This window comes from Capricornis sumatraensis, chromosome 4 (genome assembly GCF_032405125.1).
Source record: "Capricornis sumatraensis isolate serow.1 chromosome 4, serow.2, whole genome shotgun sequence".
Lineage (NCBI taxonomy): Eukaryota > Metazoa > Chordata > Mammalia > Artiodactyla > Bovidae > Capricornis > Capricornis sumatraensis.
Window position 1 is genome coordinate 157,002,353 of NC_091072.1, and position 24,345 is coordinate 157,026,697.

General features: G+C 53.4%; 1 protein-coding gene across 7 annotated transcripts; it reads left to right on the top strand.

Moving 5' to 3' along the window:
• The first annotated feature begins 1,266 nt into the window (after positions 1-1,266).
• SEPTIN3 (septin 3) lies at positions 1,267-24,345 on the top strand. Of its 7 annotated transcripts, none has more exons than XM_068970400.1 (11): positions 1,267-2,617; positions 10,264-10,455; positions 12,252-12,380; positions 13,055-13,136; positions 15,275-15,412; positions 16,695-16,812; positions 17,670-17,765; positions 20,344-20,443; positions 21,670-21,721; positions 22,001-22,094; positions 24,280-24,345. In XM_068970400.1, exons 1-11 carry the CDS (start codon positions 1,267-1,269, stop codon positions 24,343-24,345), a joined length of 2,418 nt encoding a protein of 805 aa, XP_068826501.1. The 7 variants fall into 7 exon arrangements, with proteins under 7 accessions (XP_068826501.1, XP_068826502.1, XP_068826503.1 ...); XM_068970404.1 differs by lacking the exon at positions 1,267-2,617 and adding an exon at positions 5,934-5,943; XM_068970405.1 differs by lacking the exon at positions 1,267-2,617 and adding an exon at positions 5,934-5,943 and having other exon boundaries at positions 20,347-20,443.

The following is a 24,345-nucleotide window of genomic DNA, read 5'->3' on the forward strand; positions in this document are numbered from 1 at the left end:
TCCCCTCGGGGGAGCTCATCCATGCAGACCACCAGGCAGATTCCTGGATGGCCCCTACCCCTGCCCCAGCTCCCTTTGACCAGGTGGTCCCTCTGCTTCTTCCTCTGTGCTGCTCAGCCTTCTCCAGCCCCACCCCAGCCCATAGAGTGGTGGCTCTCCTTGCCACGCAGCTTGTGGGATCTCAGCTCCCCCCGATCGGATTGAACCGGGCCCACGGCTGTGAAAGCATACCATCAGACGCCAGAGGACTCCCTTTTTGCCTCCTCCTCTGTTCCCCCAGTCTCTCTGCCACATAGCCACAGAGTGACCACCTGCAAGATCCCACCAGGTCCCCTCCCAGGGCCTGAGCATCGTGGTGGCCTGGCCTGGGTCTCAGCACACCTGCAGCCTGGTCTCCTCCTCCCCCAGACACAGCCTGGAAGCCCCACAGAGGGTTTTCACAAAGACACCATGTCTTCTCGCCCTTGGACCCTCCATATGAATTCCCCCAGCCCCAGGTCAGCCTCCGCCCTTGAACCCCAAAGGCTGAGTTAATGCTTCCGCCACAGGGCTCACCTCTGATGTAGCTTGGCCTGCTTCGCTGTGACTCTGGGGACAGGGGCAGGGACAGAGGTGCGTTCACCGAACGAGTCCCCCATGAACGCTTGTTACCGCTGCACTTCCCACGCCTCCCCTCATCCAGGGCCTTTTTCAGCTCCAATTCCACTTCGGCTCCAGCAGCAGGCAGCCTAGGGCTCTTCCCTGGTTCTGGGAGGAGCTCCAGATCTTACCCTGTTCCCAAGCCAAAGGGGTCGTCTCTCAGCCTCCTACCTGGACACTGGCATTCCTATTTTGGGGGGTGTGGGTGGGAACCCAGAGTCCTCTGGCCCCTTATGGAAGAGGCAGACAGGCCTCCATAACCACTGTCTTCCCCTGGGGTCCTCAGACATGTATATGTGACCTCCACAGAGTTGTCCACAGAGACAGGGGCCCAGGTAAAAAGAGAGGTTTCATCCATCACGCCAGGCAGCCTGCTCACTGGGTACCACCTTCACCTGGTGTCCAGGTAGGTGTGTGTGTGTGACATGTGTAGGCATGCAGTGGTGGGAGCTGTAGGAAGGGGTGCGTGTACCCTACTGAGGACCTGACTGCCCCCTCCAAACAAGGCCCCTTCAGAGGAGGGCTAGCGGCTGGTCAGGTTGGGGAGGGCCGGCACCTCCAGGCTCCACCGCCTCACCCCTGCTTGGCCCCTTTGCTCTGTTGATCAGGGGAAAGTGGAAGACCTGGATGGACCACGACTTTGAGATGCAGCCGCATGGGGCCCCCGGCCCCGGAAACTCCTCCCGCAGCCACCTGCTGGGCCGCCCAGCCCGCCCCTCTAAGCTCCCCGGTGGGGTGTCACCTCTCATCCCTGTTCTCAGGAAGACCTTCCATCTGGATGCTTTCTCCCCAAGCCACATCCCACAGGCTTCCAGCCGACCGGGCCTTGGAGCGAGGGCCTGGAGCGAGTCCTCCCAGGAGACTGGCAAGAGCCTGGCATCCAGGAAGTTCAGTTCCATCTCCTTAACAGTCCATCCGCACAGGCAGGCACGGCCCCTGGGCCCCCTGCCTTCTCACTGGGAAGAGCTGTCCAGCCCGGGAAGGGAGGCAGCCACCCACGGAGGAAGGAGGCTGCCCACAGTTGGCTCGTCATCAGTGTCTCTAGTGCCAGGGGACAGGGTCCACTCCGAGGGCCCAGGGAACCCAGGTCTGGCCAAACCCAGCAGGATGCCCACAGCGGAGAAGCCCCTGGTGAGCTCGTACCTGACCCTACCATTCCAGTCCCGCTTGGCTCCGAGTCCACCAGGTCCTGCGGGGGCAGGCTCAGTGGGTCCAAGGCACCCCGTTCCAGTGAATGCACATGTTCCTGCCAGAGCTTCTCCAGGAAGAGGCAAACCCCGGTCCAGGGGTATCCCGAGACCCCGGCTCCATCTCCAAAGGGCCTCCCCTACCACAGGGCCCGCGATGGCCATGGACTTGGCTGCTCTGGATACAAGGCCACGCACAGCCAGCCGTTTATCCACAAGGACCACCAACAGACCCGGCTTGACTGTCAACGTGGCTACACCAAATCCATCCAGACTGGACACAGGCATTGAGTCCCCTGATCTGGATACCAGTCTGGGCTCGGCCGTGGATGTGGCGACAGTAGGCACAAGCAAGCCTGGCAGGGGCATGGACTTGGTAACTCCAGACCCGGACAAGGTGGGCAAAGCCATAGCCACAGAGGGCATAGCCAAGCCAGAATCCACCACAGGGGGTGCAGCCATGGAACGGGCAGCCCCAGATCCAGTCAAGCTGGGCACAGCCAGGCCGGACACAGTCAGGCTGGTGAACACAGCCAAGCTGGGCGTGACTACGAATTCTCCAGCTGTGGATATAAGCAAGTTGGTCATAGCCATGGGTCCAGCTGTGCCAGTCACCCCAGACCCGGCTGCTGGTGAGACCACACTGGACAGTGTCATCAACCTGGAGACATCAGACGTTGCCACCCAGCCATCAATGCTGAGCCGAAGCACAGATGCAGCCCTGGGCCACCCTACAGCAGATGCTGCTACGGACTGGGCCGCAGAGCTGGACCCGGCCAGAGAAACCAAAGGTAAATGCAAAGAGCTGGGCTGGGGAGGCACTGGGCTGCTGAGGGTGGGCGGGCAGGGGTGTAAGGGCCTGGAGAGAGGTTATGCTTGGCTAGATCTGGAAAGGGAGGGAAGATTATTTTTTTTTAAGGTGAGAATGCCATTTATTTTAATATCTATGTATTTAGTTTATTTATCTGGCTGTGCTGGGTCTTAGTTGTGGCACATGCAACATGTGGGATCTTACTTCCCTGACTAGGGGTCCAACCTGTGCTCCCTGCATTGGAAGGTGGATTCTGAGCCTCTGGACCACCAGGAAAGTCCTGGGAGGGAAGATTTTAAGGTCAGAGTTGAATGAGCTGGGGGAAGGGGATGGGATTGAGGGGCAGGACACAAGAGAGGCAGCCTGAGCTGGGTCCCAAACTGCCAGTCAGAGTTCAAGCTGAGGGAAGCCTTCAGAAGAAAGGCTTGCAGGTGTAATTTGCGGGAGAGCAATTATGCTGCATTTGTCCTTTGCCGTCTTCCATGACTATCTCTCTGTTCCCTGAAGACCTAAAATAATCAGGTGAGCTATAGGTGAGTCCAGCTTGAAAGCAACCCACCTACAAGAAAATGTAGACCAGCACTTCAGTAAGTGGTGATTTGTCTAACAGTCAACACTGCCAGGCTCTTCCAGATGTGAACAGTGATCTCACACTATCAGTGAGACCTTCTAAATCATTCCCATTCAGCCTTTCAGGAAGATAGCTGTTGCTGTTTCCTTTTTTTTTTTTAACATTAAAAAGTTTATTTATTTGGCTGTACTGGGTCTCAGTTGCAGCATGCAGGATCCTCGATCTTCATCATGGCATGTGGAATTTTTCTAGTTGCAGTACATGCAACATGCAGATCTTAGTTTCCTGACCAGGGATCAAACCCATGTTCCCTGCATTGGAAGGTGGATTCTGAACCACTGGACCACCAGGGAAGTCCTGAGAGGGAAGATTTTAACTCTTAGTTATAGATTTTAACTCTTAGTTGCAGCATGTGGGATCTAGTTCCTTAACCAGAGACCAAACCCAGAACCCTTGCATTGGGAGCTCGGAGTCTTAGCCACTGGGGGGAAGCCCTGATAGCTGTTGCTTAAAAGGTGTCTTACCTGGAAATCTCTCTTGGTTCCCTAGCCCCAGCGCTGTAGTCCTAAAGGGTGAGTTGGAGACTTGTATGTTGGAAGTCCTACACGAACTATAAACTGGTCAACACAAGGGCCAGAAGTTCATTTGGTCTTCGTGAGGCTGTGACTTGCCTAAATCATATAGCTGACATGTCTAAAGTGGTAGTAGTGGTAAAGAACCTGCCTTCAGTGCAGGAGATGTACAATAAGAGACTCGGGTTTGATCCCTGGGATGGGAAGATCCCCTGGAGGAGGGCATGGCAACCCACTCCATGGGCAGAGGAGCCTGGAGAATCCCCTGGGCAGAGGAGCCTGGTGGGCTATAGTCCATAGATATCTCAAAGAGACGAACACGACTGAAGCGACTTAGCATGCATTCATGCAAGGTAACAGGGACCCAGCGACTGGAATTCTTCTGGCAGTCTCATTCCCAACCTTTCAAAGGCTCAGAGATTCTGGGTCTGGAACAGATGCTCAGAAAGCATCTGGTCCTGTGGCTTACCTGGGGTTGGGGGTTGTCAGCCCCCTTCCCACTGCACTCTGCACACTCGGTCTGGGGGAGCCCACTCAGGCTCTCGTCTTCCCTCCTCCAGGACCCCAGCTCTCTCTCCATCTTCAGCCCAGCCCTCTCTTCCGAAATGCAGGTGTGGACAGCCAGCGGCCTGCCGGACCCCTCCGCCCAGACAGCTCCCAGGCAGGTCCAGAGGCAGCCCTTTTCTTCCTGACTTCTGCCTTCCCTGATATCACTCCCAGAGCTGCAGGCCCCACCCCACTAGAGACCCAGGCATCCTGCTCTTTCTCTCTCCTTCATCCCAGTCAGATTCCAACTCTGTGGCCCAGCCTCCTCAGTCCTAGGCTCTGTGTCCCTTTCTCTCCATCCCTCTGCCCCTGCAAGGCCACCCTCCCCCTTCAACTGGCATGAGATGAGGGACTCATCTCACGGGAGCACTTTCTGCTTAACAGCTGTTGGTGACTCACCATTATCTTCTTTTAAAGTCCAGCTCCTTAGCTTGACTCCCAAGGCTGTGGACTTCTCCAGCCTCTGCTCTGTATCCGTCTGGAATTTTCCCTGCTTCCTTGCGCGCTGGAGCTCTGTTGCCCGCAGCATCAGGCAGCACTCACTTCTGGTCTCACCGCAGCCCTCCTCTCTCCATGGAACGATTTCCCTTCTTCCCGCCCACCTACATTTGCTTTTCCATCTTGGCCCGCACCCCCTCCAGGAAATCCTACAAACCCCCTCTTCCCAGAGTGCCCACCTCCCTGCACCCGCAGTTTCCCTGTGCACACCGCACCCCCTGTGTTAGGACGGTCCAGCTTTCTGTCTTACCCCACCAGACCCAGAGCTCTTTGAGGATATAAGAGAATGGTCCTCATTCCTATGTCCACCTGGCCTGGCAATATGCTATCCATTCATGAGGATTAAATGCAAGAAAGATTTTTTTTTTTCTGACCCGTAGATTGAGGCCCAGGAAAGAAAGTTCCTGACCAGTTCAAGGTCATAGGGCTCGTCATCCCAGAGCCAGGCCTGGAACCCGGGCTCCTGAATCAGGCACGGTTTTACCGGCACCCACGCCTGGGCAGAACCCCACGGAATCAGCCCAACATCCCAACCACCGCGTGACTCACGCTAGCGCACCGCATCCCGCAGCTGTCACCGGTCCCCCGCGCCCCCGCCCCACCCCAGCCTTAGAGAGTTAGAGGCCGGGAGAGGGATCCAGGCGGAGGGATGGGATCGGGGCGCCGCCCCCCCCCCGCCCGGCATCTCGAGCCTGCGAGGCCCAGCGCCCCCGCTCAGCCGGCGCTGGGTGCCCGCGCTCCCGCGGGCGGGCGGACGGGCGGAGAGCCGGTGCGGGCGCCGACGCCGTGGGAGGGGGAGGGGCCCTCGGCGGGGCGGGCGGCGCGCGGGTCACGTGGTGCGGGTGGCGGCGGCGGCGGCGGCATCGGTGCGCGAGGGCAGGGGCAGCGCGGCGCCGAGCCACGGAGTCGAAGTCTCGGGCGGGCGCGGCGGCGCGGGGCGCTGGGGCGGCGCGGCCGGGCCGCGGGCCGGGCGGGTGGGCGGAGAACGCCGAAGGGCGAGGCCCGGCTGCAGGGGCTACTCGGCCCAGGAGGAGCCCGCGTCCCGCTCAGCCTTGCAGCCCCGCGCCCTTGAGCATCTTCCCGGAGGAAACGGAGACAAAGGAGGATTCATGTCCAAAGGTAAGGAGGCCGGCCGGGCCATCGGCGCGCGCCAGGAGGCGGAGGCTGCGGCCCCTGCCAGCCCAGCTGGAGATGCTACCGGGGGAGGGTTGAAGCGCGGAGGAGCCCACGCACGGTGACATATGTGCACGGACACACACACGGTGGCACACTTCCCAAGGTGCCCAAGCCTGGAGAAATGCACAGACGGGAAGGCGGAGAGGCACGGAGACCCCCGAACACGCAAGCGGGCACCGCGATGCGCGCTGGAGCACACTAAGACGTGCACACACGCACACCACGCACAGGTATCGGGACCACCTACAGCCGGGCTCAGAGACCTGTGCGCTGACACACAGACCCCTTCCCCCACACACAGCGGCGGGCGGGCGCACGCTGAGACAGGCACCAGCTGGTGGTCTCCAAGGGAACTCGCTGGCCTCCAGAGGACTGGGATGGAGGAAGGGGTATATATCTCAGCGCCCTTTGCTTCTGTGAATGGGAAAGTACTAAGATATCTTTTGTGATTTCTCCGCCGAGAGCCAGGGGCTGGAGCTAGGGGTGGACTGAAATTGCCTCTGCGGGTGGGGGTGGAGTCTTAAAGACTGCTGGGGTCTGGGGGTTGGGAATGATCTCCGGCTCCGGAAGGAAGAGGCTCCCCACTCCTTGGATCCCCACGAAGCCAGGAAGGCAGGTGCTATTCTGGAAAGGTCCCCTCCCTTTGCGGCCACCTTCCCAGCAGAGGGGTGGGGTCCCTGGGCTGGACAAAGACAAAGCCCGTTCATTTCCCTGTAAGAGAAAGCACCAGGGCTCTTGCTTGGCAGGGAGGTGGGGGCGGGGCAGGGGGTAGCAGGTTCTGTGGGGACTAAGCCAGATCTGAGCTGGGGACGGACAGGGTCTTTCCCCGGAGCACGGTTGGGGCAGGTGGCTCCCAGCAGGAGGTGCTGCAGGCAGGACCCCGAGAAAGCTGGGAGCTCAGAAGGAGCCCCAGGAACCATGTAGGCAGGATGGCATATTTGATTACATCCGGCTGTGAGCCCATCCCTAGCTCTTCCCCACCCCTGGGGAGCCCCTCCTCCAATTCCTGTTGTGGTGGGGAGAAGGTCTCATAACAGAGTCTATCTCTGAGCCTGGGGCCCACCCAAGAGCCATTTGCTGGGTTGGAGGTCAGCTGCTTCACCAAGGGAGCAGCATCCAAAGGAGGAGAAAGGTGATGGCTCTGAGTAACATCAGCCTTGCAGTGAGGCTTGCATCCATTCATTCATTACTCAGTGAGGCTTGCATCCATTCATTCATTGCTGAGTGCCTTGTTATACTAGGTACTTTGGGGCACAGAAATCCATAAGACATGGCTCCTGTCCTGAAGAAGGGTGGCAACTGGCATGTGTTCGGTGCCAGGTTTATGCCCACACTTTTGTGTAAAAATCAAAGCAACCCAGTGAGGTCAGGACTGTCCCTGTCTTCCTGAGAACACTGAGGCTCCCGGAGGCCATCCACCTGGGAGTCAAGGATGGGCCAGCTGCCCGTCTGGAGCTGGCATGGCCCGACCTGGAGGGGCTGCAGGGGCAGAGGAGGGAGCTACAGAGTTGAACTTTGGAGCTGCATACGCCCTGTGCTCTGGAGGTCTCCTCACCAGACAGTATGAGGCAAGGACTCATAAATAAATAAATAAATACCAGACTCATTTTCCAGGTCTGCAGAGTAAGACCCTGCCCCCCCCAAACACACACGTGTACACAGATGGCTCCATCTCACAACAGTGGTTGTGGTGACCAGTGGGCTGGCCGTAGAGGCATCCGGGGGATGGAGAGGACTGACCTGGCGAGCAGCTGGACAGGGAAATCAGGGCATGGCCCCAGGGCAGGTGTGCTGAGTTGGGCCCGGGAACCACGTGTGGAGTGGAGGCGCAGGCCAGGCTGCTGATAGTCAGCTGCTTCAGGCCCGAGCCAATCTGGGTGCCTTCTGGAGCCGCCTGGCTGGCAACAGCTTCCTGGGAAGCAGGAGGGAACCACGCCAGGCCCTGGGGAGGTCCCGAGACTCCGTCAGATTTGGCTGTGCCCGCGGATGACAAGGAAAGAATGGTTTCCAGTGGAGAGAGAGAGGAGAGTCATGCCAGGACCAGGGAAAGGACCAGGTGGTGGGGGAGCAAGAACAGACTCCTGGCTGGCTTCGGGGGTTGGGGAGGGAGGCTCCGTGCCCTCTCTGTCTTTCCCATCTGCTGCTCCATCACTTCTCCCTGTGAGCCGGAGACCCTGCAGGGTGTAACCAGGAGCCATAGGATTCTAGAATGGCCAGGCCGGAAGGGGGCCTCCAGAGAGCATGGAGTCCAGTGACCGCGCTGGGTAATTAGCATCTCAGGCACCTCCCTTTAACAAGTGCTTTTCACATACACCACTTCATTCCCCCTCCTGACTGGGAACTGAGAAGGGGCAGGACCAAGAGGGTTTGCAGCAGTGAGGCAGAGTGGGGGTGCGTCTCATGTGCGGGGCTCCCCGCAGCCTTCATCACTATCCTGAGAAGTTTACAGAAGAGGAGGCGGGTGCATGGGGGCAGGCGGTTCACCCGAGGCCACAGAGAAGGCAAGTCACAGAGCCAGGCCCTTCCCACGTCACCACACACACCCGTCTTATGGGGAGGGAAGTGGAGAGGCCATGTCCTGAACCCCACCCTGGAGGGACAGTGCCCTGATGGGGGAACACAGATTTCTCATGTGTATGAGCGTGCCCATGATGCACCAGACCCAGAAGGGTGTTTGCCGTTCTCCACTGGGGAAGAGCTGTGATCTCAGGCTCTCCTTTCTCCTGTTACCCACCACGCCAAGAACACAGCGTGTCATGTCATCTTAGGCCTGTGACTGCCCCTACTTGCGCCTCATCCTCTCCTCATTGGTCAGCAGGGGAGACTTACTCCTCCTTAGATTTAAAACTAAGGCTTGGAGAGGACTTCCCTGGTGGTCCAGTGGTTAAGACTTCTTACGTCCACTGCGGGTGGCATGGGTTTGATGCCTGGTCAGGGAACTAAGGTCCTGAATGCTGTGCGGTGCAGCCAAACAAAAAATTTGAAAGCAATAAATGACTTAAAAAATGATAATAAGGCGTGGAGGCTGTCTGGGGATCCTCAGGGCACAGAGACTCCTACTTTGCACCAGTGCTCATGGAACAGAGGGGACACAGACTGGGAGACACGACTGATGCTCGCTCTGCTGAGTTGAGATAGCCCCATGTGCTTCTTACAGGAGAAAGCAATGGCACCCTACTCCAGTGTTCTTGCCTGGAGAATCCCATGGATGGAGGGGCCTGGTGGGCTGCAGTCCGTGGGGTTGCTAGGAGTCAGACACGACTGAAGTGACTTAGCAGCATGTGCTTCTTTCTTTAAAAAGATTATTTTATTGCATAGGTCTTAGTTGTGGCATACTGGATCTTTCGTTGTAGCTCATGGACTCTATTTGCAGTGCATGGGCTTAACTGTTCCTCAGCATGTGGGATCTTAGTTCCCCTACCAGGGATCAAACCCGCATGCTCTGCATTGCAAGGCAGATTCTTAACCACTGGACCACCGGGGAAGTCCCAGACCCATGGGTTTCTAAAAGACGAAGCAACTAGGGCAGGGACAGGCAGTCAATAGACATTAGGTCCAGAATCCTAAAAGGTCTTTGCTTTGCCCTTTATTTGGGTGAGGCAGGACTCAGGTTGGAATAACCCCAGACATCTCTTAGGTCAGTACTTCTCAACTGTTGGCAGTGCCAGCCAACATCTGGCATAGTCTGAAAATACTTTTGGCCATTAAATTGGGAGCTAGTGCTGGCATAAGGAAATGACAACCCAGTCCAGTATTCTTGCCTGAAAAATACCATGGACAGAAGAGCCTGGTGGGCTATAGTCTGAAGGGTCGCAAACAGTCAGACCCGACTGAGTGACTAAGCATGCACAGGCGTCTAGTAGAGGCCAGGGATGCCACTAAACGGACTCCAATGCCCAGGACAGCTCCCTACCTTAATTATCTGACCTAGCATGTCAACAGTGCCAAGGCGAAGAAACCCCTGGGTTAGAGACACGGATGTGGTGCTTTGGGGCAGCGAGGTGCATTTGAAAGTACCCCAGCAACTGGAGGGTCTGGGTACCGGTCCAGATTTTCCATCTGACTTGTTCTTTGTTCTCAGGCGAGCCCTTACCACCGCCTCCCACCCCCAGGCCTCAGTCTCCACATCTATGAGATGGGAGACCTGTACTGGAGGACATCCACGGTCCCATCCAGGCCTAACTCTGTATGATTGTGTATCCAGAGACTAATACTGTGGTGTCCACGTGACCTCAGCCCGCCCCTCCCACCTTGGCTTTGCAGGGCTCCCGGAGACCAGGACGGACGCAGCCATGTCAGAGCTGGTGCCTGAGCCCAGGCCTAAGCCGGCAGTGCCCATGAAGCCCGTGGGCATCAACCCCAACCTGCTGGGCTACATCGGCATCGACACCATCATCGAGCAGATGCGCAAGAAGACCATGAAGACCGGCTTCGACTTCAACATCATGGTGGTCGGTACGGAGGCCGTGCGCTCCCTGGAGACCCTGGTGGCAGGCAGCGCCCTTTAGGATCCCACTTCTTTCTTTAGAATGGCCTCAGCCCTGGCTTCTCTAGAACGAGCTCTTCCTCAGAGGAAAGATCTCAGCGTGCTGATCACAAAGGCCTTACTCCTTTCTTCCCACAAGGCTGGCTGATCTGAGGGTGGGAGATGTGAATGGATGATGGTCAACCTGGCCCCCTCGCCCCCCTCTCTGTACACAGGCAGCCTTATAGCTGTGCTCAAGGCCTGGGAGCATCACCCTTGTTCTTCCCCACCTTCAAGAGTTGGGGGAGGGTCAGAGGAAGGGTAGTCTTCTTTCTGATCTTTGATAGTGCTTTCAAGCTTGAAGAGAATTTTTAGGACATCGGTCACTAAGTAGGGTCACTGGGCCACAGAATGTAAGAGCAGGAAGGGACCTTTGCCTTTGATCGCACTGACAGATTTTCTCAGTTGCTGAAACTGGGGTCTGGGAATCATCCTTCTTCCTCCTGCTTTATCCCCCAATCCAGTCGGTCACTAAATACTGTCAATTTTACCTCACAAATATCTCTTCCAGTCTGTCTACCCTCTCCATCTCCACTGCCAGCACCCTGCTACTACCCTGGGTTACCACGTCCACCTGACTCAGAGCTGCTGATATGTCTGGGCCAGAGTGTAAATCATCTGGAACATCTTGCTCTAAAAAATATTGGCTAAACTAGACAGCGTGCATGATGACATTACTTATTTTTCTCCTGGTTCACTGTCTTCAATCCATTGTCTACCAGTGACTGAATAATTTTTCCACCCTGCAAAACTCATCATCACCCATCCTACTTAACAATATTTCATAAATTTAAGGGTTTGAATTCCTAGCCTGGCCTGGTACTCCTTTTCCACTCATCTCTTACCACTTCCCATGTAGCATCTTTGTTGTTTAATCACTAAGCCATGTCTTACTCTTTGCAACCCCATGGACTGCAGCACACCAGGTTCCCCTGTCCTTCACTATCTCCCAGAGTTTGCTCAAATTCATGTCCGTTGAGTCAGTGATGCTATCTAACCATCTCATCCTCTATCACTCCCTTCTTTTTTGCCTTCTTTCCCAGCATCGAGGTCTTTTCCATTGAGTCAGCTCTTTGCATCAGGTGGCCAAAGTATTGGAGTTTCAGCTTTAGCATCAGTCCTTCCAATAAATATTCAAGGTTGATTTCCTTTGGGTTTGTTTGGTTTGATCTCCTTGCAGTCCAAGGGACTCTCAAGAGTCTTTTCCAGAGCCACAATTCAAAAGCATTGATTCTTCACTCAGCCTTCGTTATTATCCTGTGATTCTTGTGCATGTTTGAGAAACACTCTGCTCAGACCAGTGGTTTTCACCTATCTTTTAGTTGTGGAGCTCTTCCTTGGCATGAAATCTTCAGAAGCGTAAAGTCAGTATGCAAAGTAATTCCATCTTTAAGTGTGATTAAGGACTAAAGACTTAGGTCAAGCAAAAATGAAACAGAAAACCGGTACACAAGTGCAGAGGTTGCCCCTTTCCCAGCGCTCCCAGGGCTCCAGAAGGAGAGAATGTGCAGTTCGACTGATGTTTCCCCAGGTCCTTCACCAGCAAGTAGGAAAGCATTCCCACCCACTCGCTCTCCCTGCTCAGCCTCTAGCCTCTCCAGTGAGTGGTCAGTCAAGGACTTGGATCACAGCTCTAGAATTCTGTAAGCTCAGGGGAGAGATGCTAGGCTTGGGAGCTGGGCCTGGAGTCTCCCTGCCTTCTCATCCTCTTCCTGTCTTGCTGCAGGTCAGAGTGGACTGGGCAAGTCAACACTGGTCAACACCCTCTTCAAATCCCAAGTGAGCCGCAAGGCCTCCAGCTGGAACCGGGAGGAGAAGATTCCCAAGACAGTGGAGATCAAAGCTATTGGGCATGGTGAGGACCCAGCAGGGACCCTGATGGGCACTGTCCCAAGGGCCTCTGCCAGAATAGGGGAAGAATGGGGCATCTGGGGGATGAGACCAATGAAAGACAACCTGAAGATGGAATAGAATTAAGCCCTTGAACAAGATGGAGCCAGCTCTTTCGACTGTAAGTCCAGAAAAGGGGGTGTGGGAATTAGAGAGGAATGAAGCAGGACTTGAGTGGGATGATAAAGCCTGGTGGATTTTTTTCTTTTCATTTAAAAAAAAATACCCTTTTTTTTTTTTTGGGCTGCACCAGGTCTTAGTTACAGCATGAGGGATCTTCAGTGGGGCATGAGAACTCTTTGCAGCGTGCAAAGTGTTCATGTCTGCAACCCTAGTTCCCAACCAAGAATTGGACATGGGCCTCCCTGCATTGGGAGCATGGAGTCTTAGCCACTGGCCCACCAGAGAAGTCCCAAGACTGGGTAGATTTAGACAGACAGAGGGGTAAGGAGGGCATTCTAGGTGCAGGGAACGGCATGAACAAAGGTGTTGAAGGGTTGAGGACCCTGAACTTGATTTTTCTAATCATTGGTCCTGTAGAAGTAAGGAGCCCAGGTCTCCCCCAGCTGGTAGGCAGTGGGGCACCTGGCATCAGCTGGAGGAGTGACCCTCCAGGTGCCTTTTCTGTTCCCTCCCCAGTGATCGAGGAAGGTGGTGTCAAGATGAAGCTGACTGTCATTGACACCCCGGGCTTTGGAGACCAGATCAACAATGAAAACTGGTATGTCTGCCCGTGTATGAGACCTCCATCCTAAAGACTGCCAGGCAGACACTGAATGTGGAGCAGATTCACTCAAACTGAGAACCATCTGTGCCCTCCATGCTGAGGGCTCAAATGGCAAGACTTGCTGAAAGAGGGGAGAGGGGTTGTCAGGAAGCAAGCGGGGAAGACCAAATGGGGCCCGGGCGTGAGGATAGAGGGGGACAGAGCAGAGGGAATGTCAGCCGAGGCATTGCCTGGAGATGGGAGTGGGTCAGGAGCTGGAGCAACGGAGCAGGGGGAGCTGGGGTGCAAACCCAGGCGGACCTGGAGGTTGTGGCAGATGGCTTGGCCTGAGGGCCAGGTGTTGGCCACCTGGACAAAGAGAGGGCAGGAGGGAAACGGGGGAGGGCGGTTCCCATGAGGAGAGAGCCTCTGGGGATCCAGCATCCAGCCAAAATGGGGGAAGCACACTGCCCAGGTGAGGATGGAAGTGTCGGCTGTGAACAGAATGCACGGTGCCTGCCTCATGGTGCAGCCAAAAAAAAAAAAAAAAGAAGAAGCACAATGTAAGAGTTCTAAGTCGGGTCTTATTCACTCTCTTACTGAGGGCTCCCCAAGTGGCTCAGAGGTAAGCAATCTGCCTGCCAATGCAGGAGACACAAGAGACGCAGGTTCATTTCCTGGGTCAGGAAGATCCCCTAGAGAAGGGAACGGCAGCCCACTCCAGTATTCTTGCCTGGAGAATCCCACGGACAGAGGAGCCTGGCGGGCTGCAGTCCTTGGGATCACAAAGAGTCGGCACGACTTAGCGACTGAGCACGCACGCACACACTGAAGACTGTAGCCTGAGTCAGCCTCCCAGATGGCTCGGAGGACCTGCTCTGAAAAGGTGGGCGGAGGCCAGTATACGTGTGCTTTTTGACTGGGGATACGTGCAGCCAGGCATACATCTCAGCAGAAGGCTACTGCCAGTCAGGAGGAACAGAGATCTCTGTTAATGATTTTAGTGCTTTTCTAAGTATGGGAAAGTGTAAGAATTTGGGTCCAAAAGTTTTTTTCCTGAAATACAACTATTGAAGGGCCTGTTTCCTCAAAGCGCAGAGAGCCTTATCTTGTTCTTTGTCCCAAATTCCTTCCAGGATATATTGTAGGTCAGTGACTACAGTGGCTAGTGACTTAATCCTTGTAAAACCAGATGGCAAGTGACACTCCTTGCTTTACAGAAGGCTCTGGGCAGAAGTTTGCTCCCAGACAGGGGTGAAGACAGCTGTGCCTCTGTGAGGGAGCCTGGGGCTGCCCCAGCCAGACAGGGCCTCTCAACAACACACCTTGGAATTTGCTGTATTGATCTCAGAAAGTGGCTGGTCACCTTCTCTGGCTGTCCACACACTCCTAGACGGGGAAAGGTTACTATTATAGCAGCAGCATGATAAGGATGAATTGTTGCACTGGGGTTAATATATGCTTGTGCTTATGCTATGATTATTATAGCGCCAGGCTTGGGTGCTTTCTCTGCGCCATTTCTCTGTTCAGAACTATGTTGTTGTCGTTTAGCCCCTCAGTCGTGTCCGACTCTTTGCAACCCCTTGGACTATAGCCCGTCAAATTCCTCTGTCCATGGGATTTCCCAGGCAAGAATACTAGAACGGGTGGCCATTTCCTTCTCCAGGGAATCTTCCTGACCCAGGGATCGAACCTACATCTGTTGCATTGCAGGAGGACTCTACCACTGAGCCACCAGGGAAGCCCCGTTCAGTATTATACCTCTGTCCTAATTCTTACATGCCTCTCTCCAGGCACCTGTTGTTACTCTCTTTTCACTTATGAGAAAAGAGCTTCAGAGAAGGGCAGAGACTTCCCCAGAGTGGCCCAGCTAGTAAGTGATGGATGTGGGCAAAGTGCACCGCTGTCAGGAGTAGGGTGGGGTTCTGCAGGTTCCCATAGGCCAGTCAGAGGACTCGGACCACAGAGGAGTTCTGCCCTTGCTAACAGGGAAAGCCACCCATGGGGGCTGAGAGAGAATAGTCAACAGGTCCCCGAGAGCCCTCGGGAGGCAGGGGATGAGATGGAGGTGAGAGCCTGCCTCCTGACCCTGGTGAGAGGAGCTCCCGGGTCGTGTCCTGGGCCTCCATCTGCTTTCTTCCCCCCTGCTCCAGCTGGGAGCCCATTGAGAAGTACATCAACGAGCAGTACGAGAAGTTCCTGAAGGAGGAGGTGAACATCGCCAGGAAGAAACGCATCCCTGACACTCGCGTCCACTGCTGCCTCTACTTCATCTCCCCGACCGGACACTCGTATGTGCCAGGCCTGCCCCCGTCCCCACACCTGCCTCGGGTTTGCATCATTTGATCCCAGCCTGTAGTGAATGAGCGACATTTAGACTCAGCTGGGGAGGTCAGGCGGGCCCCCGCATAGTCATGGCCCTGGGAGTCCCCCAGAGATCCTTGACAGGAGAGAGAAGCTCACCATCAGCCCCCATGCTGCCCATCGGTGTGTTAGCGCCATAGCACCACTGTGCCAGCGGACAGAAGTTGGTTGCTGTGAGCAAAGGGCTCCTCGTTTGTTCAACAGATACGTGCTATGCAGAGGCCTGGGGTCAGGGGCAGCAAGAAGGATGAGATGGGAAGGGCCCAGGCTACTGGATTGGGACTGGTGTTCAGGTGGAGGTGGGGAGGGGGGACCCAGCTGTAGGCATTTGGAGGGTGGCCAGCCCAGCAAGAGGAGCCAGGTGTCCAGCAATGAAGGCTGACAACCATCGGGCATGCCGGGAACTCTGGTTGTGAGCATCAGGCAAGGCTGAACGATAGGGAGTGCTCCTGGAGAATGGAGCCATCCAAATGGACAAGCAGGCCACCTTCCTGCTGGGGAGGTCTCCTAACTGTCCCTGAGCCCAGTGACTAGGCAAGAATTTCATTCTTGAGATGATGGCACAAGTGCAGCAGGCCCCCAGTTTTGAAGGAGCCAGACGTTCAGCAGGTTTTCAACTGTGCAGCTCAGGAACTCAGCAGGAAAGCTAGCGTTTTTCCCTCCCTAGAGCCTGGACCCAAGGTCAGAGAAGGCCAGCAGGCAGCCTGCCTTAAATATCTGGTGGACTTCAAACTACAGCCAGATCGGGGCCCCAGAGTCCAGAGGCCCTCGGGTAGGGGAGGGGCCAGGCCCCAGCTGGACCCCTGCAGGAATACTTGGGGACAGGGGGAGGCCTGTCCAAAAGTGCTGCCCCGTAGGCAGAATAGACACACGTATAACCATGATACAAGGATGCGTGGGTAGGGACAACAGTCCATGGCTGTTCCCAGGAGAAAGAAATCTCAGGTCAGAAAAGGTGTTGTGAAGGAGTGGTTTGAGTGGGGCTTAAAGAAAGCCAGGATATACCCCAGAGCCAAGGGAGAGAGAAAGGGAGTTGGTGGACCATGTGTGGGTAGAGAGTTGAGTTCTGTTCTGCAGACAGGAGATGGTGGCTACCTCAGCCAGTTCTCAGCCCAGTCCTCCTGTCCCAAGGGTGCCCCTGGAGTGGTGGCAGTGGCTGAGTGGGGGAGGGCACGGTGGCTCTGACACCCCACCTCCTCTGGGCCCCAGCTTGCGACCTCTCGACCTGGAGTTCATGAAACACCTCAGCAAAGTTGTGAACATCATCCCCGTCATTGCTAAGGCTGACACCATGACCCTGGAGGAGAAGTCTGAATTCAAGCAAAGGGTGAGAAGGCCCCTCCTCCTTTTCCTGTCCCCATGCTTGCCTCTCCCGCTCTGGTCCAAGCCCTCATCTATCCTCTATTACTATACCCACCTCCTACCCCACTTCTCACCTGGCTCCTACTCAACTGTTAGAGAGGCGAGGCTGGTGGAGAAGAGAAGTTAGTGCGGCTCCAGCCTTCTCGCAACGTACCTGCAAACACCACTAAATGCATAAATCACCTCCAACGTGAGAAACCATTCCGCACTGTTAGGTTGCTTGAAGGAAGAGACTAATTAATCAACCATCCACTGGTCTTTATCGTTATTTTCCATAAGCTCTGTCCTGTGCTGGACACACAGGGGACTGGGTTGGGGAAATGCCGGAGAAGTATAAAGACGTTTGCTGCCTTTAAGAAACTTCATCAAGGAGATTATTGAAAAGCACTGGTGGCTTCCTGGAGGAGGAGACTTAAGCTGAGCTTTGAAAGAGGACAAATGGGGAGAGGCTGGGGGTGGCGAGCTGGACCTCTCTTCCCTGCCAAGAGGAGTGAAACAAGTAAGGCATGAGCACTGCCCCCATGGAGTCTGTTCTGAGCGGTCCTGCTTCTCTGGATCCTGATCTTACACACCCTGAGAGGAACAGACTGCACCCCCGGATTCTTCCTCGTGGCAGTCTGTGGTGGGCAGGGGTAACTGCAGGGCTGGGGCTCCCATTCATTCAGGATCCTCCTGCTGCCCAGGGCCTCAGAGTTCAAAGATGACTGCCATTTACCCCTCTGGCTTCAGTATGCACACATTTGCACAAGCATGCACACACACACACGTAGCCCTCTCTCTTTCCTGACGTTTGGCTACCATGCTTCTCCCGCCCGCCTCTAGGTTCGAAAGGAGCTTGAAGTGAATGGTATTGAATTCTACCCCCAGAAGGAATTTGATGAGGATTTGGAAGATAAGACAGAGAATGACAAAATCCGGGTAGGTGCCTAGGACTCTGTTCATCACATAGATGCCCACATTGGTCCCCCTGGGATATGTATCATGTACCACTTCTGTTTTTCCTCCTGCTTTCCCCTTTCCAAACTCCCTGCCCCACCTTGCCTGACCCAGACCATAAGTGGCATGAGAGAGGAAGAGGACTCGGGGCCCTCGCTGCGACTGTGAACCCTGCACCCAGAAAGCCAAATTCTCCTGTTCATCCCCAGAGCCAACAGAAGCTGCTGGTTCCCCCACCAGGCCAAGCAAAATCAGAGTATGGGGTGATGGAAGGATATAGGCAGAAAAAGCTTCAGGCAGAGCTCCTCCTCAGTTTCTCCTTCTTTAAAGTTCAGAGATCAGGCTAGATGAGTGGCTTATTGGCTCTTTTGCTCCCCTGGAAGAACCCTTTCTAAAAAGCTAAGTGTCAGACAGACTCCAGTATGTTGTTGTTCAGTCGCTCAGTCGTGTCCAGCTCTTTGTGATCCCATGGACTGCAGCACGCCAGACTTCCCTGTCCTTCACCATCTCCCGGAAGAATTTGCTCAAATTCATGCATTGAGTTGATGATGCCATCCAGCCATCTCATCCTCTGCTGCCCCTTTCTCCTCCTGCCTTCGATATTTCCCAGCATCAGGGTCTTTTCAATCCTAATTTCTGAGCAGCCCCTGAGATGTTTTCTGGGAATCTTAAGGCTTCATGAAACCTGGCTGGGAAACCCTTGACCTTTATGATTTCCGAGATCCCTCTCAATTCTAAACTTCCACTGTTCTGTGATTCCTCATCAGAATCCTGGGTTCTAGTCTGAGCTTTCCCACTAATCACTGTCAGTCAGTCAGTTCAGTTCAGTCACTCAGTCGTGTCCGACTCTTTGCGACCCCATGAATCGCAGCACGCCAGGCCTCCCTGTCCATCACCATCTCCCGGAGTTCACTCAGACTCATGTCCATCGAGTCAGTGATGCCATCCAGCCATCTCATCCTCTGTCGTCCCCTTCTCCTCCTGCCTCCAATCCCTCCCAGCATCAGAGTCTTTTCCAAAGAGTCAGCTCTTCGCATGAGGTGGCCAAAGTACTGGAGTTTCAGCTTTAGCATCATTCCTTCCAAAGAAATCCCAGGGCTGATCTCCTTCAGAATGGACTGGTTGGATCTCCTTGCAGTCCAAGGGACTCTCAAGAGTCTTCTCCAACACCACAGTTCAAAAGCATCAATTCTTCAGCGCTCAGCTTTCTTCACAGTCCAACTCTCACATCCATACCTGACCACTGGAAAAACGATAGCCTTGACTAGACGGACCTTAGTTGGCAAAGTAATGTCTCTGCTTTTGAATATACTGTCTAGGTTGGTCATAACTTTTCTTCCAAGGAGTAAGCGTCTTTTAATCACTGTAACCTGGGACAGATCCCTCACTTAGGCCTTGAGTCTCCTTCTCATCAAGTGTGGTAACCTAGGAGGAGTCCCTCACCTGATGTAGTTGAGACAGGTAGTTCACTGAAAAAATCAACTGAAGAAATCATTTTAAAAATGAAACATACAAATCTTAAATGTTTTAAAATAGATGTTTTACTGAATTATTAAATTAAAATATCAAAAACCCATCATGTTCATTAAATGTTCTTTTTATGTAGAGACAAGGCCTCTTCTTTGGAGATAAATCCACTCTTTTTTAAAATTCAGTGCTTTTTAAAAAAAATACATTTTTTACTATGTCTAGTCTTAGTTGTGGCATGCAGGCTTTTCATTGCAGCTTTGGGGCTCCTCTTTAGTTGGGGCCAGAGCACATGGGTTCTGTAATTTGCAGCATGCAGGCTCCCTAGTTGAGGAGCTTGGGCCCTGTGGCATGTGGGATCTTAGTCTCCTGGCGGGGATCAAACTCATGTCCCTTGCATTGAAAGGCAGATTCTTAACCACTGGACCACCAGGGAAGTCCTGCTAAATCCACTCTTAATGCAAAAGGAGCTCACTTTTATCAAGTCTTTCTGAAACATCTCATTTTCAGAGAAACAGATCTCCACACTGGTATGTCCTCAGCTTATATAATAGTTAATTTATCAAAATGCAGTAACAGTACACACCAGGCAGATCAACTTGGGAACAGACACCTGCTGGAGCAGAGGAGCCTAGGTACATCAGAAAGTGGCCTTTGAACTCTGGCAGGGCAGCAGGCATGGGCCTCTGCCAGTGCGGGAGACCACGTAAAACTCATTACTTTGGCTGTCCATTTGGTGGGTGTCGTCTAAGAGGTCTGTCTTTCTTGGCTAGCTCACAGAGTTGTTCCAAATCAAACCAAACCCTGTTAAAAGGGCTAAAGAGTACAAAGCATTTGCCAGTTGTGGGAAAGCTGATTTACTGAGGTTAACCAGCCAGGCAGGGGAGCAATCAGGTCTGGGACCCTGGGACTTCAGACTCCCAGTCCAGTGCTCTTTTTAAGAGACAAGAGCCTGGCTTCTGCCATCAGTGGGATCACTGAATGAGCTTCAGAAATGTGCAGTTCAAGGTTAGAGGCCCAGGACTGTATGCCATCCTACCCTTGGAAGCGCAAAGAGTAGAAGGATGACATGTGCGGGTGTCTGCTTTGTCAGCAGGAGAGCATGCCTTTCGCTGTGGTGGGAAGTGACAAGGAGTACCAAGTGAATGGCAAGCGGGTCCTCGGCAGAAAAACTCCCTGGGGCATCATTGAAGGTAATTCAATGCATCTTCTTGAAGAACTGGTTGCCAGTCAATTATGCTTATTAATTAAGCATCTGTAGGTCAAGGCACAGTCCTAGGATGCAATATATAAAATGAATGCCAGCCAGAGCCAGCCAGACCCTGCCGTAAGGGGCTTACAATCTAATTGAGAAGCTGAGACCCATGAGCAGGAAGAAATAAAAGATGGATTTAGCACCTGACTGGGAGGCACTAGCTTGAGGGTCAAAGGAGTTCAGAACATGGAGAGATTAATAAAGATCAGAAAAACCAGAGAAAGGTTTTCACATGAAAGGAGGCATGATCTGAAAAGCTGCTGAAGGGTTGTCAGATGTTACCATTTTCATTTTATTAGGAATGATGTGACCTTGAGAAGGTCACAGTGATTCTGAGAGCTCTCAGAGAATCACTTAGGTGATGAATTCATCATGATACCCTCGGAGGGGGGCAGGGTAGGGATGGAATCCCTGTTCTCAGATCATCCTCGCTGAGGCACTTGGATCTCAGGTTAAGTGTCCTGCCCAAGATCACATGACTTATTAGTGGTGAAACCTGGATTTGAGACCTGGATATTTTGATTTCAAAACCAAGTTTATCCCATTATATCATGTTGTCTCTTATTTTTCTATCTTTTGTTGGGATTTTTTTTTAAATAGCATTTTTCTCATCAATTGAATTGAATGAAATTATAAGAACATCTGTCCTACCCATAGACTATGAGAAAGAGTGCTCATGACTTAATTCTCTTCAGCTTCCATGTCTTTGTCAAGTGATTTGCAAATAGTAGGCACTTGATCTATATTGAATTAGATTTATCAAGCCATCCTGACCTTTTTAAGATGGCTCGATTATTCTCTCTGTGCGTTTACTGTCTTCCAATCAGGTTATAAGCTCCTTAAAGATGGAAATTGTGTCTTCAGCCTTGGGCAAGTTTCTTAGACTCTGTGTGTATTAGTTTCTTCTCCTATAAAATGGGGAATATAATACTACCTATGAGCTATTATTCCACAGAGTCTAGAATAGTTTTGTGCCCTTGTCGCTGCTTCATGAATCCTTGTTCAATGAGTAAAATCCAGTGCAGTTGAGTGCCCAGATGAGCACACCTCTGGAAGGTGGCAAATGCCCGGCCCATGGCTCAGTCCATGACCTGAAGAGAAGTTCACCTGCTGGTATCTGCAGTAGTGAATGACCACCTGTTTTTGTTGTTTGTTTGTTCACAGTGGAAAACCTCAACCACTGTGAGTTTGCCCTGCTTCGAGACTTTGTCATCAGGTAAGATGCACCCCTCCCATCCGATGGCAGGTTTAATTATTTGGGGTCCAGAGGCCACTTGTTCAGATCCACTTCCTCGGTCCCCAGGTCCCTCTGACAGAGCTTCTGCCGCAGTCCCCACTCCCATCTTGAAGGACAAGGGGCTCGAGGTGTCATTGGCTCTCTGGTCCCAGTCACCGGGTCCAGACCCTGGAAGCCATGTGTTGACCGCAGACGTGGGCCCTCTCTCCCTCGTCCTGCCCCTAATCATCCCTCTTTCTCTTGCCCTGTGTCCTTCAGGACGCACCTCCAGGACCTCAAGGAAGTGACACACAACATCCACTATGAGACCTACAGGGCCAAGCGTCTTAATGACAATGGAGGCCTCCCCCCGGTGAGCGTGGACACAGAGGAAGGCCACGGCAGTAACCCATGATGGCCCTTTCTCCTTATCATCACACATACCCACTTCCCCACACACACACATCCTCAGACCACCACCCACCACCTTCTTCCTTTCTACTCTGTCCCACAGGCCTGTCTGGTAATTGTGGAGCATCTTGTCTACAGTGTGTGTGTGTGTGTTGTGTGTGTACAAGAGATAGAGAGTATGTATGTGTGTGTGCGTGCATATGTGTGTATGTGTGTGCGCCTGTGCAGGGCTGAGGTATTTATACTGCCTCCCTGGAAAGATCCTAGTAAGCTTGGTTCCTCCATGGCTGTCCATTATCTGTCTCCTTTCCTTGTGTCCCAGAACAAGGCCGTGTGCCTCACTCAAGAGGTCTGGGGGAGGCTTCATTTAAAAATGATGGGAGCAGGTGAGCCTCAGGTAACGCTTTCTTATCTCTGAACCCACCTGTGAGCAGGGACCGCAGAGATTCTCCAAAGACGGTCTGTGGAGCTCGACCTGGGATGGTGGGGTGGGGGGAGTTGAGGACTTAACCTCCCTGTAAGCCCGGGGTGGTCTGTTGTGAGGCTAGGACTTTTGGGGAAAAGAAAGATTAGGGAGAGCAGAGAAGTCGGCCAGTGCTGGGCTCTTGCAGAATTAGTGCCTACAATTGGAGGAGAGAGCTCCACCCTTCGGTCTGTGTGGCATTCACTGTCCAGAAGCTACCACCTGTCTCTGTCGCAGACTGCTGCTTTCCACATATCCCACCGCCAGCCCCCTGCCTCACTCTCCTCTGCTCCCCTCTTCTCTCTTTCTTCCCTTTCCTTCCCTCCTTTGTCCTGCCCCCTCTGACATCTTTCGTTTCCTTTTAGCCTAATCCACTTGAGCTGCACTTCTATATTTAGGATTTATGGCCAGGTTACTTCCAAAAGTGACTTTAGGCCACTTAACATCCCCAGTAAAATCACAGGACAGTACAAAAGGAGATTACAAGGGAAATCAGATCTGTGGGAAGCATGGGAAACACAGTTTCTGCAGTCGAGTGATGAAAATGGCCCTGAGCTTGTGGGCAGCCTTGCAAAGGACAGGACACAGGGAGCTCTGTGGTTCCCAGTGTCTGGTTAAAGAAACACATGTGCTGGTCAAGTGAGACAACCTTTGTTTTAGGTGTCAGGTCCTAGCAGAACTGAGTCTAAAGAAGTATCAAGAACAATATACAGTGTTTGTCTTTCTTGGTTGTTTGGCTTCAGAGACAGTTTTGAACCTCATCTCCCTCCTGTCCATCAGGATTCTTCCTCCTTAAAGCTGGCTTCTGTTTCTCCCCCTTCTTGTGTATACTGAGCTCCCTCTCCTTCTCTTCTATTCTCTTTCTCGTGTTGAAGCTACTTGCATTTTTGTCTGTCTTTCTCAGCTTTCTGCACTTCCTCTTCCTCACCCCTGTAGACATGCCCAATGACACTCACAAGCCTACAAGTAGCCTTTTCTTGCCTTCCCCTTCAGCCCTGTATTTATTAATGCATATATTTTCCATGTTGTTTGACACACAAGTTTCTCTTTCTCCTTTAGTCTGTAAGGTGGCTGAAATTTCAACCTGGGGAAACAATTTAGCCTCAGGCAAGGGGAAAAATTGATACAGTTTACAGTGACCTCTTACAACCTCCTGTTTCATCTCCTGGTCCAACCCGAGGTGTTTTACTGGCCTTCTACAAATCCCAGAATTTATAGGCCCTTATCACTCAGGTGCTAGGAAAACATATAGACTTAAGACCAAGATTCAGCAGACCAGGAGAAAGAGGTGGGTGATCAGATTGCTAGTGGCCCCTAACTCATGGTCTCCAATCTTTCCTGGAAGCTCATTACCATTCCAACCCCCATCTTCCCTCACCCACACAGTTATCCCAGGTTAGGCACCAGTCAGAGCAGAACAGCGCAGGGTTAAAATCCAGAGGTTGCTAAGTTTCAACAGAAGAGGGACCCCTGGCTTATACGAAGACGTGGGACTGGACACCTTGGCCTCACAGGGAAGGTCTGGGGTGGGCATGGGGGGCCCTGGCGAGGCCGAGGAAGAGAATAGGAGAAAGATGCCTGGGGTTCCTCAACCATGGTCTCAGCCTCCCTGGAGGAGCTGTTCTGTATGCCTGCTGTCAGCTGCCGGTCTCCACACCCTCAACCGTTCTCAACCCCCCTGCAGGGAGAAGGCCTCCTGGGCACTGTCCTTCCACCCGTGCCAGCCACCCCCTGCCCCACTGCCGAATGA

Bases quoted from the DNA above. Each gene is read 5' to 3' on its own strand.
- SEPTIN3 (XM_068970400.1), top strand. From the start codon at position 1,267: ATGGACCACGACTTTGAGATGCAGCCGCATGGGGCCCCCGGCCCCGGA. The intron at 13,137-15,274 runs GTATGTCTGCCC...CCCCTGCTCCAG, and splicing joins CAGATCAACAATGAAAACTG to CTGGGAGCCCATTGAGAAGT. The intron at 20,444-21,669 runs GTAATTCAATGC...GTTTGTTCACAG, and splicing joins TCCCTGGGGCATCATTGAAG to TGGAAAACCTCAACCACTGT.